Source organism: Rana temporaria, chromosome 5 (genome assembly GCF_905171775.1).
Source record: "Rana temporaria chromosome 5, aRanTem1.1, whole genome shotgun sequence".
NCBI lineage: Eukaryota > Metazoa > Chordata > Amphibia > Anura > Ranidae > Rana > Rana temporaria.
Window position 1 is genome coordinate 310,433,541 of NC_053493.1, and position 17,086 is coordinate 310,450,626.

General features: G+C 46.4%; 1 protein-coding gene across 1 annotated transcript in view; it reads right to left on the reverse strand.

Moving 5' to 3' along the window:
* The window catches only part of LOC120940950 (opsin-5-like), a 42,585-nt gene that overhangs the window by 17,442 nt on the left and 8,057 nt on the right, over positions 1-17,086 (reverse strand). The window contains exon 3 of the mRNA XM_040354113.1: positions 1,496-1,623. Coding sequence (XP_040210047.1) covers positions 1,496-1,623 — 128 coding nt within the window. The remainder of the gene's footprint in view (positions 1-1,495; positions 1,624-17,086) is intronic.

Here is a 17,086-nt window from a genome sequence, read left to right on the forward strand (position 1 = left end):
TTCTACATATTTTTGGTTAAAAAAAAAAAATCGCAATAACGCAATAATAGGGGGCGGGGAAGGGGTTAAATGTGTAGCCTAGTCAGTGTTCTAACTGTGGGGGGAGGGGGGTGACTGGGGGAGGTGACCGATCTGTGTCCCTATGTACAAGAGACACAGATCGGTCTCCTCTCTCCCTGACAGGACATGGAGCTCTGTGTTTACACACAGTGCTCCACGTCCCCGCTCAGTTACTGGGCAATCGCGGGTGCCCGACGGCCATTGCGGCCGCCGGGCACGCGCACAGTGTTCCCAGTAACGCGACGGGTGCGCGCACGCCGCCGGCGGCGTGCCCCATAGCAGCTTCTAATGACAGCACGTCATATGACGTCCTGTCAGAACAACAGGGGATTCCGCCCGCCGTCATTTGACGGCGCGCGGTTGTAAGGAGGTTAAATCACATTTTTTATTAAACATACATACAAATAAAAATACTTTATTATGGTTTAAATGACAAGCTTTCAGGAAATCCTTTACCAACTTTTGATCTAGGCAGTAGTACCAAGTCCTTAGAGCAGTGTTTCTCAACTCCAGTTCTCAAGGTCCCCCACAGGTCATGTTTTCAGGTTTTCCATTATTTTGCGCAGGTGATTTGTTCAGTTTCACTGCCTTAGTAATTACCACAGCTGTTTTACCTGAGGGAAATCCTGAAAACATGACCTGTTAGGGCACCTTGAGGACTGGAGTTTAGAATCACTGCCTTAGAAAACTGGCATGAAGAAGGAAGAACATTGTCTAAAAGCTTGTCCCAAAAAATTAATTGTTGGTATAGATAACAAAATATCAGTTACATTGCTCAACTGTGTTTTTTTAAGTGAGTGGCTGTAGTCACCCGAGGTCTTATTCATACTTGAACATTCCATTGTGGTGCATTAACGCACATTCCATGTAAATAGGTCCTCAAAGGGGTTGTAAAGGTAAAACATTTTTTTCCTAAATAGCTTCCTTTACCTTAGTGCAGTCCTCCTTCACTTACCTCGTCCTTCCATTTTGCTTTTAAATGTCCTTATTTCTTCTGAGAAATCCTCACTTCCTGTTCTTCTGTCTGTAACTCCACACAATAATGTGAGGCTTTCTCCCTGGTGTGGAGTGTCGTGCTCGCTCCCTCCCTTGGACTTCAGGAGTGTCAGGACACCCACTAACACACAGCTCCTTTCTCTATCAGCAACGTAGAGAGCGTCCTGACTCTCCTTTAGTCCAAGGGAGGGGGTGAGCACGACACTCCACACCAGGGAGAAAGCCTTGCATTACGGTGTTGAGTTACAGACAGAAGAACAGGAAGTGAGGATTTCTCAGAAGAAATAAGGACATTTAAAAGCAAAATGGAAGGATGAGGTAAGTGAAGGAGGACTGCACTAAGGTAAAGGAAGCTATTTAGGGATTTTTTTTTTTTACCTTTACAACCCCTTTAAGCATTTCTACCGCAAAATGTGTGACTGTCAATAAGTAAACTTACCATAAGTAGGAAAACAAACTTTAATGCAGCACACCGTACTTAGCAATGTTACAGTGGACAAGCTACAAATTCCAAACAAAACACCACAGAAAGCATAAAACAAACAAACATGGGTTCCATATATCCACCTAGAAACAAAGACAGAGAAATGTGATAGATATAGTTATATAGATAGATATAGACTGTTAAAATGTAAAAAATATATAACGGTATATAGAAAATTAAATTCACATATACTTCACATATTTTTCTTCTCAAAGTGTGTGTTAAAGTATATGTAAAGACAAAACTTTTTTCCACTATGTCTCAAAACAGCACACCTGTGACCACCCATCTGCGGGGGAGAGGAAATAGAATTATTCAATTTAAGTCAGACCACCTTTGTGATTTCCTGCCCCTCCCAGGGTCATGATCAGAGAGAGTTTTTCCATAGGACCTCAGATGGGAGTTCCTGTGGGCTCCATTTCAGTGGCTCCCTTTTCAAGCTAGTCCCAACTTCCTCCTGACTGGTGTAGCTTGCAGGGGAGGAAGCGAGTGAGGGTCCCAGGCTGAGGGAGATGCAGCCTGGGAGGATAGACTTTTGCAGCGAGCTCCAAGCATACGTTTTTGCTTGCAGTAGTTCACCTCTCTTTCTCTGCATGGTGGCAAAGAGCCTCAGCAGCATCCAGATGCAGCTGTGTGGCATCCCACATGGTTGTCTGCTTCTGGTTCTGTTATTATCATGGAACACATGGCAATGTTCAAAAAAAAGGCTTTTTGACTGGTGAACGTGCAGGATTATGAATTTTGAATGGTTTCTGCTTCATGTAAGGTAAGTTTATCTTCTCTTTTTAGTGCATGAGTCCTTTTTCAGAGTCTTGCTAGCCAGATTGATAGATTTAGAAGAGGTGGGCAGGGAGCAGCAAAGGGAGAACCTGGTTCTGTGGGTGTCTTTGGTCTATTTAAAACGGTAGTAATTCACATGAAAAAAAGCACTGGGCAGTGGAAGTCATAATGTGCTAGTATGCTAGCACATTATGCCAGACTTACATGAAAATGAAGCCCTCCAGCGGCACGCTGTCACTGCTGACGGCACTTCCATTTTCAATCGGTCTTCCTTCTAGGTTCGGGGGCTATGGCAATATTAATGGCCGAGCCAGCGAGGACGTGATGTGCATGGGAGTCACAGTTTATGGCACAGCTCTGAAGGAACCGGTGATGCCACTGACTGCATATAAAGTAAATATTTCCTAAACGGTGCAAGTTTAAGAGATATTTACTGTATTTATAGGTTAGTCTTATTATAGAAATGGTGGTGCTACTGCTCGTGAGGAGACCAAAGATGCTAGGGAGGCGTCTGGTATAAGTATTCCCCTTCTCTTTTCTACTACTTTCCTTCAAATATTTCAGTCCTTGTACTAATTGCTATTTTTCCCTTGTGTTTTCTTTTAGAAAAGTAAAGAGATCTTCCTCTAAGCCTAGGGAGAAGGATAATACTACAAAAAAAGTTTACTGCTTGTAATTCTAAACTTCCAGACTTCTTTTCCAAACCACTATGGGCCAGATCCACAAAAGAGATACGCCGACTTAACTCGATTTTTCTAAATTTACACGGCGTGTATCTTTGCGCCCGATCCTCAAAACGAGAAGCGCCTGAAATTCCGGCTTTTCCGTCCTACCTAAAATAATTCCACCGGCGCATTCTCGGGCGCAAATTACGCTAGGCACGCCGCTTTTTTTGATAGGCAAAGATGCAAATGAGGGAGATAGGGCGATCCACAGAATTAAGTGTGTGCGCCGTAGATTACGCCCTGTGCGCACCTGTTAGTTTCCCGGTGGGAATTTACACTTTATAAAAGCAGCCCTAATTTTACACATGCCGTCTGAATGTCTGCTGAAGCAACACCATTGAGGAAGAGCTCAGCACACACACACTTTCAGGACTACAATCTGTCTGCCAAAATGCCAGGACCATCAATGATCCTAGCTGCATTAGTGTCTATAGAGGCGCAAAGAAGGAGGAGGGCACAGAGGAGGAGGAGGAGGGCACAGGAGAGGGTATACCGCCCACGCCAAGATCTGTTTGGCATGCCTGCTTCTGAAGTATTCCGCAACTTCAGATTTAACCGTGAGGCCATCCTGGAATTAACAACAATACTTCAGGATGATCTTACCAGCCCAACACAACGCTCCCATGCACTGCAGCCACTCATCAAAGTACTGGCAACTCTGCATTTTCTTGCCACTGGCTATTTCCAACGCACAAGTGGAGGCGTGGCTGGGATGGCACAATCCTCCATCAGCAGGTGTGTGCACCAAGTGGTCCCTGCAATCCTGCGGCGCATGGGAAATCAATTTCAAAAACCCACCCAGGAGGACCAGCGTTTGAAGACCATGACAGACTTCTATCACATTGCCAGATTCCCACGCACCATCGGGGCCATTGATTGTACCCATGTGGCACTACAACCCCCCCATGATACTGAGCACATGTTCCGGAATCGTAAAGGCTGGCATTCCATAAATGTGCAGGTGATCGTAGATGCCCATGGCCTCATCTGGCACGTCTGTGCTAAATTTCCGGGATCCTGCCATGACAGCTATATTTTCAGGCAAACAAAGATCTCCAGAGATTTGGACCAGAACATGTATGGAGACAGCTGGCTGATTGGTGAGTGACATGTGTGTCAGGTATGTCCCCCCCATGATGCTGACATCACAAGGGGCACATGCATGACTAATATCCTCCTGTCTTTTCCCTTACAGGTGACTCTGGATATGCCTTGGGACCTCACATGATGACCCCATTCAGGAACCCCCAAACCCCAGGAGAGCAACGCTACAACCAGGCGCACATACGTACCCGGGGAGTGGTTGAACGTACATTTGGGCTTATGAAGTCCCGCTTCAGATGCCTGGATAAGTCTGGGGGTACACTGCTGTATTCCCCAGACTTTGTGTGCCAAATAATTGGGGCATGTTGTATACTCCACAACTTTGCCCTGAGAAGGGGACTGCATATTGACTTATGTGATGACCTGACCCCCGACCCAGGCAATACCCCCCCAACCAACTCTACCCGGTCTGCTGAGGGCACAGCAGCCAGGAGACGCCTTGCAGAAGGCATTTTTTCCCAGTAAACGTACATGATTAATGTCACAATAAGAATGTATCTTTTCCCTGTAAATGCACATCAATAAAGTCACAATGATAATGCATGAATGCACACCACTGTGGTTCCTAGCACAGACACATCACATGCACATCGAATTGGATTAGATCCAAGTCCCCCCCCCCTTTGGGACTTGGGACCAGTAACGCCACGCCACGGCTCCAATTATGTCACTGTGCATTCATACACCATTCAGGAACCTGGGATTGCACTTCTCCCTGGTCCTGGGGATCCCTACTCCACCAAAACTGAGGGTGACACCCTTAATTTATCAGGAATGCCACCCCCCCACATTCACACATCATTCACATACATAAATCAAATCATAAGTACAGAAGACCAAATTAAATAATAAAAAAAAAAAAAATGCATAAACAAAAAAACAAAAGTATCCCAGCTAATTAATTAGCGGCGGCGATTGCTACGCCTTGGCTGGGCAGGGGCACGGGCAGGGGCACGGGCAGGGGCAAGGGCAGGGGCACAGGCAGGGGCACGGCCACGGCCACGGGCACGGCCACGGCCACGCCGTCGCGGAGGATGTCCATTGGGGGGGGGTGAGCTGGGGAAGGAGGAGCCTCCTGGGGGGGGTGAGCTGGGGAAGGAGGAGCCGCCCCTGCTGGCCTGCCCTCCATGGCCCCTGCAATTCGAGTGAGACAGGCAGTGAGGGCAGCCGCATTGGCCTGGCCAGACCTAGTATTGTCCTGCACAGCCTGGGTCAGGGCACTCAGCTCATGGGCCACGCGTGTTGTGGCGGTCTGTATGTCGTTCAAACATGTAATGACCGCCGTTGAGTTGGTGGCCACATCACCGAGTGCCTCCATCATTTCACCCTGGCTGTGCTCCATCTGCGTAATTTTTTCAAGTATTTTCCCAAGAGTGCGGGTCTGCCGGGCATTGTCCTTCACCACACTGGCCGACAGACGCTCGCCCACAGCCACGGTCTCCTGGGTTGGCCCCCTGGCTGCCGCTGAGTCTTGCGGGCCTGGAGGAGGGGAGAGAGTGACCCTTGTGACTGGAGGCCTGTTGGGGGAGAAGTGGGAGGGGCTACCCCTGATGGTGGCCTGACTGGTGCCAGCCTCAGGGGTAGCCTCAGGGGAAGACTCAAAGGTCATCATATCAGTGGCCAGGAGGACTTCCCGGCCAATCTGCATATTTTCGTCGTCCTCCCCCTCATCATCCTCCTCCTACTCATCCTCCTCCCCCTCAACCTCCTCCCCCTCAACCTCCTCATGAGTGGAGGTTTGGCCAATCCCCACCCCTGGGGAATCCTGCCCTTCTTGGGACTCATCATCAGCCTGTCTTGGGGGTGGTGCAGCAGCCTGGCCCGATGGGCCTGCAACCTCCTGGCCTGCAACCTCCTGGCCATCTGTGGAGGACACAAAACAATCACATGTTTGAGGAACCACACACTTGGCACATCTTCCCTTCCCCCACCCACACATGCTAATCAACAGAGATTCAAAAAAAAAACGTACCTGTCCTCCTCGGAACATCTGACGTATAGCCAGGCAGGCCCACCACCTGCTGTGGGTGGAAACACTGGGCCACTGCCCATTCCTCCTCCGTCAGTCTGACTGGGCAGGGTCCCCCTCCTCCAGTGCCCCTGGTATGGGCGTCGATCCTTGCCATCTTATTCCGGACGACGCTCCTCAGATCATTTATTTTTTTCTGTATGCCAGCGGGGGTCCTGGTCTCCCCCCCCCCCGCCGCATTGATCTGGTCCGTGATTTTTTTAATAAGCTGCCTCCTCCTGGCCGGGGTGGTGTTCTGGCTCTCAGGGCCATGCAGAAATCGCCCATATTTCACAATGCCCCGAGCAAGAATTTGCTTCTCTCCCAGGGTGAAATTAAGCTTCCTGCGTTTGGGGGGCATCACATACACCACCCAGCAACAACAAACACACCCGACAAACAATCTAGAATACACACCCAAAAACCAGACAAAAATATACACCACAAAAAACTAAAACAAATATAAACACACAAGGACACAGCTAATATAAATTCAAAAACAAACAAACACGCACCAACAAAAAAACAAAAAACAAACACCAAAAAACAATCAGCAAAAACACTAACAAACAAATTAAATAAAGACACTTTGCAAAAACAAACAACAACTAGACTCTCCAACTCCTCAAACACTTTTCTCACAAACACAACTTACCAACACACAAACAAACAGAGCAGAAGCAAATTGCTCATGGAAGGGAAACAATGGGATATACTTTTGCAAGAGAAGTGTGTGTGTGTGTGGGGCTTTTTAGACACAGGGCGATCCTCAAACTAAGTACACTTGGCCTTTTACCTATCTCACTGATTGCGCCGAGACCAGTTCTGCACATGCCCAGTGAGGTCCCGATTCGTGCGCACATGCGCAGTACGGCCGGTGCCTCATTTGCATGGGGTCACGGCTCATTACAATGAAGCACGCTTACTTCCTTCCCACTTGCGAAAACCCCGCCTTACGCCTCTGAATTTAAGTTAGGCTGGCGCAAATTTAGACGCAAATGCGCTGTGGATACGGCACTTACGACACCAACTTAGGGCAACGTAACTTAAATGACATAAGTTAGGACAAACTAAATTTGCACCGCTGGCTGAGGATCTGGCCCAATGTTCCTAATGCAAAGACAAAAAAAATTGCCATCTATTACGCAACAATTATTGGAATCTTGTAGGCAGGTGCAGTCTACTTTTGTCACTGCAGGTGACTGTCAACCGAAGCGGAATTGCAGTGGGAGAGAAAGTCAGGAGGAACATGATTCTTTTATGGTTTCCTGGGTCACTGGAGAAGCTAGCTTATTAGATACTGCTTTTCAATGTGACTCTAGCAGCCAACTTGGGTCAGGCAAAGCCTATTTAGGCCCTGGCTTCCAGGCTTGGAGTGCATTTTGCATGTGGGTAGTATAGGGACCAGTCACCCCTCTGACAGGGACAGTGACTATCGGTAGGGAGAGGTTCCAGACAAGTAAGGTAAGGATAGGGATACGCCATCCTTTCTGCAGACTTCCCCATTTGGGTATGGACTGGCCAGGTCCCATTGCGCCCCTCAAGACGAACGCTGTCGGCACATCTAAGACCTGCTCTGCTACACATTGCTGTTGCATGCCGTGAGTGTTCAAGGTCAGGTTCCTTCCCACTTCCCTCATTAATACTGTTCTCTGCAACTGGACTCTGTTTGTTTACAGCTGTCGCACCACGCTGCATGCTGCACCTCCCTACATGTAGGTCAGAGATTCAAAAGTTCAGTTAAATCCCTTGTGCTGACTACTTCTTCCCAAGCACATGCTTAAGTGTCTCCCCCAATTTACTTTAACTGTCACTCTCAAAGGAGGAGGAGATTAAAGTGGTTTAACTGTATTACAAAACACTTGCATTCAAGGCATGCTGTGAATGATAACCGTCACTCAACCAAACTGTCGAGCCATCAAATGGTTGATGTTATAGCTGATTACTTGTGCAGCACCATGCCAACTGCTGGACAGAGGCTAAAATGACAGCTTCCTTGGCTTTAACAGGAAATAGGAAAAATATAGTTGCGCTAAGTGATACCTGAAAATGACATAAGTGAAAATGACATAAATAACAAATGAATGAACAAAGCGTGTAATGATACAACAGCAGATAATCCAAATCGCAAACAATATCTGCCAGTGAAAAAGATCAACAATAATGTCTGTTCAGCATTGAGATAAACAGTTGTGGTATTAGATGTCCTAGACAGGACAATCAATTGGTGTACCCGTACATATAGTGATCAAAGGAATCAAAGTGAAGAAAAACGGTAAGAAAAAAAGTCCACTGAGAGGGATGAAAGATCAGAACTTCACATAAACACTGATAGATTTGTCTGAAGGTAGGAAGTAAAGACGTCTTCCGCCACCATAGCGATGAAGCGTTATCCAGTGCCACACAGATTAGTAGAAGGTGGACCCTTACCGGAAACGTAGGACCTTAGAAGGTCTGAAATCGCCTATGCAGATATAAACCTCTGCAGGGGTTTAAGATGGATCCTCCAACCTCGACAGCTTTGTCGAAACTGGTCAGGGCGGAGCTACGCAGTGACGTCATCACGTGACCCCGGAAGCACGGGTGTTTGCACAACAATTGTTTTTATATTTATGTCGGCCATTTTTACTACCTTTGAGATTGCGTTTTTTCTGGTATTGCTGTAAATGCTTTATCAAGCTTTACAATAAACATTTTATTAAGGAGATAACGCACATGGTGCCTATTTTTTCATATCCCCTATATCCTATGGAGTCGCATTTGATGGATTAACCTCCATCACTTCCACCATTAGCCCCAGAGGAGGACTGTCCGTGGAGTTCCTGAGGAACCAGGAGGTTGGAGGATCCATCTTAAACCCCTGCAGAGGTTTATATCTGCATAGGCGATTTCAGACCTTCTAAAGTCCTACGTTTCCGGTAAGGGTCCACCTTCTACTAATCTGTGTGGCACTGGATAACGCTTCATCGCTATGGTGGCGGAAGACATCTTTACTTCCTACCTTCAGACAAATCTATCAGTGTTTATGTGAAGTTCTGATCTTTCATCCCTCTCAGTGGACTTTTTTTCTTACCGTTTTTCTTCACTTGTAAATTCCTTTGATCACTATATGTACGGGTACACCAATTGATTGTCCTGTCTAGGACATCTAATACCACAACTGTTTATCTCAATGCTGGACAGACATTATTGTTGATCTTTTTCACTGGCAGATATTGTTTGCGATTTGGATTATCTGCTGTTGTATCATTACACGCTTTGTTCATTCATTTGTTATTTATGTCATTTTCACTTATGTAATTTTCAGGTATCACTTAGCGCAACTATATTTTTCCTATTGTCTGTTTTCATGATTATCACATGTTAGTGTTGCTGCTTGACCTTTTTGTCAATTTATGTTTTTCAATTTTTCACTTCGGATAGATTAGCGCAGGAGTCAACCCCCCCCCCCCTTATTTTCTCCTTGGCTTTAACACTGGTAGAGAAGAATCTCAGAAAGTTCACGAGGAAGCTAGTTCAAAAAACAGCAAGAAAATTCAAATTTACATTTTCTCTGCTCAAGAAACGAAAGAGTTAATTAAAGTTATTTTTGTGACAAAGAATAACAAGGTTAATCATGCTCCACTATAATTGGAAAATCAAATGTATGTGGGCTTAGAAGAAAAGGAAGCTGTTGTCTTTTCCACATAATGTAATATGAAATTGATGATAGAGAATAAAAATATCTAGAAAACCACTGTTTACACCCAAATTCTAAAGGATTATTAGTCCCACTAATTGGGAAGTCTCCAAAATGTCCCAAAAGTACCCGTTATGATGAAAGGAGCGATATCTTTTTATATATTCTACTATCTTAATCAATTCCTCCCACCAGGCTCTCTTCTTTTGCCTCAATGGGAAACCAAGCATAACAAAACTCTCTTTCCAGAGATCTAAATGCTCTCGTAAAATGTAATCACTGAAAAATTGTAATTGTTATTTTACGTTTAATTGGTACTCTAGTGAGACTCGCTAAATACATTCCATCCTAACTCCTTTTTTGCTTCAGAGGAAGCGAAGATATGGGAGACATGGTGCCCATCTTGTAGACCTGCCCTAGGGTTCACTGCTTTTAAGGCCACGATCAACTCAATTCTGTGAATCAACCCTCATAGGGACTCTCCTTCACAAACTCTCCTTCACAAACCTCCCTTAAATACCCTATCGAAAAGAAGGAAGCTCCAGGTCTTAGAAGAACACGGGAAGCAGCAATCAGTATCTTTTGTCCAAACATTTCTACCACAGAGGGCACCATATCCTCAAGAATTGGATAATGCAGCTTGAGCCTCATCTGCAAAACAGCACCCCCAAACAGCAGATGTTGGAGTCGTGTTCAGTTATTACCAAGGTGGTAAATGACATCTGTGACGCATCCTTGGAAACATTAGTGCAATATGAATGTCCAATTATTATTAAAAAAAAAAAATTCATGCAAACAGACGTCAGCAATGAAACATTTTTGAAAAAAATTGTATGAAAAAAGATGCTTGTGACAGTCTATGACAATTCCAAATGTAAGATTACTAAATTTCCACTATGCGTATGGGAAGATTCTAACCACCACCAGAAGCACAAGGATGAGTTATCCCCTTTTAAAAAAGACCTTTGAATTATAAATGAATGAATGAATGAATGAAAAACTTATATAGCGCGGCACATGCAAACTAAATTGCCTCTGGGCGCTCGTTGTTCCTGTCTCTCTTGATATCAAAAGAGATGAGGTCAGGTGGTTTTCCTCCAACCGAATGCTGGTTGGTAAAGCATTCCATAGTCTGGGACCTTGGAGCGCAAATCTTCTTTCTCCTTTGGACTTGAATTTGGCTTTGGGTATCTGAAGCAGATTTTGGTTGGTGGATCGCAGAATGCGATTGGGGTTGTGAGCTTTTATCTTTTCGCATAGATATTGCGGAGCCTTCCCATGGATGCACTTATGTGTCAGACAGAGTGCTTTAAAAGCAATTCTGTCTTTTACTGGCAACCAGTGAAGGGATCTCAACGAGGGTGAGATTCCCACGGTTTTTTCCCAGTCACAAGTCTGGCGGCCGTATTTTGTACGACTTGCAAGCGAGCGATTTGGTACTTTGGGAGTCCAAGGTAAAGGGCATTAGCATAGTCCAGTCTGGAGTTCACAATTGTTCCCACCACGACTGCTACGTCTTCTTTAGGAATAAATGGAATAAGTCTGCGTAGTAGGCGCAGCAGATGGTGGGATCCGCTGACTACTGACCCTATTTGTGCATCCATTGTCATGTAGGTGTCGAAGATGACCCCGAGACTTTTGACTTTGGAGCTAGGGGTGATGATTTGGCCCAGAATTGGCGGGGGTGTCCAGGTTGTTGTCCGTTGACTCTTACGGCTGGCGTGTAACAGAAGAAGTTCTGTTTTGGAACTGTTGAGTTTAAGATAACTCTTAGTCATCCAGTTTTCTATCAAAGAGAGGCATGTCTCTAGATTTGGATGATGATCCTTTTTGTTGCGGATGCGAAAATACAGTTGCGTGTCGTCTGCATATGAGTGATAAAGTAGTTTTTGGCTACTGATGATTTCAAAGAGAGGGCGAAGGTATATATTGAACAGCACCGGTGACAGAGGGGATCCCTGGGGGACTCCGCATGATACCGTGCGTTTTTCAGAAGTGAAAGGTCCCAATTTCACTGTTTGTGATCGGTTTTCCATAAAGGAGGAGAACCATGATAAATCACCTTCTGCGACTCTGGCTACTTCAGCTAGCCGAGTCTGTAATAATTTGTGGTCTACCTTGTCGAAAGCTGCGCTTAGGACCAACAGAAACAGGAGACAGGGTTCTCCTTCGTCTGCGGCCTCGAGGGCGTCATCCCAAATTTTGAGCAATGCTGTTTCCGTCCCGTGTCCGGGACGGAAACCGGATTGAAATGGATCAAGTAGATTATGGGTATCTAGATGCTGTTGCAGCTGTTGTACCACTACTTTTTCCATTACCTTGGAGAGGGCGGTTAGGCCTGTTGACGGACGGCGGTGAATTGGGTCCTTGGGGTCTAGGGTGGGTTTCTTCAAGATGGGTTGGATTGTGCCCTCTTTCAGCTGCGAGGGCACTAAGCCTTCCTTGAATGATTGATTTATAAGCTGCGTGATAGGCGGTGCCAGGATATCGTCACATTCCTTCAGCAGTTTAGCGGGGATAATATCATTAGGCGCTGTGCTGTTTCGCAAAGTACCGATGATATTTTTAACGGCATCAATGGAGATGGGTTTCAGAGTGAACTTTGTTGATTGTAGCAAATTTCTATGGGTGTTGTGTAAATGATTGAGGGGGGGGGGTATTGTTTTGCTGAATGCTTTCCCGGATTCTCTCAATTTTATTGATGAAGAAATCCGATAATTCATTACAGAATTCTTGGGTATCTGAACTGGGGGGGTTCAAGACATCCTGGATTCATGGTCTGAGTGACCAGCTTGAAGAGTTCGCGGGGGCGGTTTATGGCGTTGGTGATGGCATTGGAAAAGTGATATTTTTTGGCTTTGAAGATCTCTTTATGGTATTTTCTTGTTATTGCCTTATAGATGGTGAGGTTCTCCTCTGAAGCGTTTCTTTTCCAGGTGGCTTCCACCCTTCTGCGCTCTTGCTTCAGTAACGACAGCTGGTTGTTAAACCAGCCGGAGTTGTTTTTCCGGATGCAGGCCTTGCGTTTCGGCGCTATTAAGTCGGCTGACTGTAATAGGGCTGTATTTATGGCGTCCAGTGTTTCTGAGGCTGTTTGAGGTGGTTGGATTATTTTTATTTTATTACCTAAGGTAGATTTGAAGAGTTCCGAATGGAGCTTCTTCTGAGATCTAGTCCAGTGTGTTATCACCGGCTTAGGTATTTTTTTTAATGGTGGAATTATGGAAACTATGAATTTAATTGCATGGTGATCTGTCCATGGCAACGGTTCATTTTCCAAAATGTTTATTTCCAGATCTTGTCTGAAAATCAGGTCGAGCGTGTGACCGGAAGTATGTGTGGGCCCACATACTAGTTGCTGCAGACCTTGTCCTTCCAGATGGTCAATGCAGGCGTCGGCCACGGGATCCTGTGAGGAGTTTGCCCAGAGGTTGAAGTCCCAGAGTAGCAAAAGGTGTTTGCTGTTTAGGGTGAAAGTGGACATGAATTCTGTCCAAGGTGAGAGAAACTGCGATTTTGGACCCGGTGGTCTATAGCAGAGAAAAATATGAACGGTCTCCTGGGGGTTTGTTTGTAGTTGTAGAGTGAGGGTTTCCATGAATGGAAGTGAGTACTGAAGGGCTGGTTTAGTGATCGCGAGGTGAGTCTTATGGATCACTGCCAGGCCTCCTCCTCTTTGCCCCACTCTGTTTTCTGTTATAATGCGATAATTTTCTGGCACCAATTCACCTAGAATGGTGTTACAGTCAGCTGTGAGCCAGCTTTCTGTATCAAAGAGACAGTCTAAGTCGCATTGTAGGATGAAATCATGGATTTCCAGTCGGTGTCTTACTGCTGATCTTGTGTTAACCAAAGCGCATGATTTTCGCTTAGGCTGGGGTAAGTGGATGTAATTTCGCCGTGTCGATCGATTCTAAAAATTTGCTCAGTCCTTAGAGCTTTTTTGGTGGCGGCTAATAATCTTGAGGGAAATGGCTGTAATCTCCATATGGTTTCTGCAGAGTATTTCAGCTTGGCCATAGTCGCCGAGAGGCGTGGGGAAATGATGCCTATTTGGGGTGGGGGTTTTTCAGGAGGATTCACTGAATCCTCCCTTCCTATTTTTTTCTTTGATTCAGAGGAAGGCAAAAAAACCCTACCCGTGCTGTTCCAATGTGCTGTGGATAGGGGAAAAAATTCCTTCCTGACCCCCAGAGGCGATCGGACGAGCCCTGTATCAAAAAAATCTGAGAAAAGCTGTGGTTGTTAGGGCCTAGTGAATGGGGGGGGGGGTGAGGGGGGGAAATATACTCTCTCCTGAATATGTCCAGTAGGAGCCACTTGTGGTTATTGGGTTGGGGGGGGAAGAGTTCAGATGGCCACTGATCAGGGGTCCTGGTCTGGATGGCCTGCAGCTGGATGGATAGCTCGAGCGGGGGGGGGGGGGGAGACAGAGGGGTGTCTAGTGAGGGGGGGGTCCTCCTGGGGTAAGAGGGGGCTTACTGTAAATTTTGAGGACGGGTGCTGGATGTTTGGTGCGGCGAGCCGCTAGGCCGCGGATGAATCCGTGGTCTTTCCTAAACGCGGCTGCCGCGAATTGTTCCACGAGGTGGCGCGAGGGCCAGGATCCGGTTGACTGGCTGTCGGAGGCCGAGGGGGGGTACCTCAGGTTACGATTGGTGGTTGGGGGCCCGAAGATGGGGGATGAGAAGGAGGGAGGCCGTTTCCCTGATAGTGAAAGATTAGGCCGCCGCCGCGGCTTGTCCTGAAAAGGACGGCCGCTTACGGGCCCCGGGGAGGTGTAGATAGCTCGGAGTAGCAGGGGCCTACCTTGTGAGCCTCCCGGGGGTGAAGCCTGCGGAGGGGGAGAGGCGGCCGGAGAGAAGCTGGTGGTTGGTCCTGGAGCCAAGGCGTGCTGCGGCTGGGAGATGGAGACCCTGCCTGTCTGGAGCCCAGGAGCCACAACGTCCTACTGGTAGGTACGTGCGCCGATTACTACTGGGACAGTTCTCGCCCTGGGGAGGGTCACTCTTTCAAACCCAACAGGAAGAGCTCCTGGAAAAGACTGGTTCTCAACTGGAGTACTTCAAAAATACCTGCATCCGTGCAGTCAAACAGTGATTCCATGAATAGGAAGGTCATATAGCACCTCATCCCCTGTGGGAGTCAGGAATAGCTAAACTCTCTGGTAGATTACATCCTCTCCTTTGTCAGGCCCACCCCACAAAGCATATTAATGGTCATGAAAAGGTGGGCACAGCCGATTGCAGCTCCTGGTACCCGGCCGTTTAAAGCTATGCGATCGCATGATCACAATGTCAATAAGCTGTTATGAATGAATTTCATTCATAACAGCTGTGATTCCAATAGTAATGCTGTGACTGGCCCACAGATGTCACATGGTACCCGGGCCATGCACCCTGTACCATGTGGTATCTGTAGGCCAATCACAGCACACAATGCAAAATCAGAGCTGGTATGAATGTACCCCATTCATGACAGTTCAAACATTGCTGTTACAGTGATCTTTACTGGAAGAGCAATCAAAGTGTTAATAAAAATCCCTGATCCCCCCCCCGATCCCCCCCCCCCCAAGGCACTTTGGTGGGGAGCCCCCTGCCTCAAAGCACCTCCCCATGTTAAGGGCATGTGGCCTGGTATGGTTCAGAAGGGAGGGGGGCACTTGCTCGCCCCTCTTCCTAGCCTGCTGGGCTGCATGCTCGCATAAGGGTCTGGTAAGAAATTTGGGAAGGGCCCCCTGCCGTATTTTTTTACATTTTGCCATAGAATCAATACCAGATTTTTTTTGGTGACAGCAATCTTTAGCTTGGAATTATGACAAATTATTGTTACTATATAAACGTGATGGTTCCGTTGGTTCACGACCTACTGAAAAAGTCCTATTTAGGATGCAATACATATAGGAGTGGACCTTTGCCAATGACACCATCACTTTATTTGCCTGGGAGGAGTGCAATTTTATCCTTGTACTGAAATAATAAATACAGTATCTCACAAAACTGAGTACACCCCTCACATTTTTGTAAATACTTTATGATATCTTTTCATGGGACAACACTGAACAAATCACACTTTACTACAATGTAAAGTAGTGGGTGTACAGCTTGTATAACAGTGTAAATTTGCTCCCCCCTAAAAAATAACTGAACACACAACCATTATTGTCTAAACCCCTGGCAACAAAAGTGAGTACACCCCTAAGTGAAAATGTCCAAATTGGGCCCAAAGTGTCAATATTTTGTGTGGCCACCATTATTTTCCAGCCCTGCCTTAACCCTCTTGGGCATGGAGTTCACCAGAACTTCACAGGTTGTCACTGGTATCCTCTTTCACTCCTCCATGACGACATCACAGAGCTGGTGGATGTTAGAGACCTTGGGATTTTCCACCTTCCGTTTGAGGATGCCTCACAGATGCTCAAGGCTTTAGGTCTGGAGACATGCTTGGCCAGTACATCATTCAGCTTACCTTCAGCAAGGTAGTGGTCATGTTGGAGGTGTGTTTGGGGTTGTTATCATGTTGGAATACTGCCCTGTGGCCCAGTCTCCAAAGGGAGGGGATCACATTATGCTTCAATATGTCACAGAACATTCATGGTTCCCTCAATGAACTGTAGCGCCCCAATGCCGGCAGAACTCATGCATCCCCAGACCATGACGCTCCCACTACCATGCTTAACTGAAGGCAAGACACACTTGTCTTTGTATTCCTTACCTGGTTGCCATCACACACTCTTGAGACTATCTGAACCAAATACGTTTATCTTGGTCTCATCAGACCACAGAAAATGGTTCCAGTAATCCATGTCCTTAGTCTGCTTGTCTTCAGCAAAATGTTTTCTTATGCATCATCTTTAAAATAGATGTCAGCTATGTAGACCAATTTGATGCCGTGTGCAGCGTATGGTCTGACACCCCACCCTTCAACCTCTGCAGCAATGCTTGCAACACTCACATGTCTATTTCCCAAAGAAAACCTCTGGATATGACGCTGAGCAAGTGCACTCAACTTCTTTGGTCGACCATGGCGAGGCCTGTTCTGAGTGGAACCTGTCCTGTTAAACCGCTGTATGGTCTTGGCCACCATGCTGCAGCTCAATTTCCAGGTCTTGACAATCTTCTTATAGCCTATGCCATCTTTATGTAAATCAACAATTCTTTTTTTCAGACCCTCAGAGAGTTCTTTGCCATGAGGTGCCATGTTGAACTTCTAGTGACCAGTATAAGAGAGTGAGAGTGATAACACCAAAT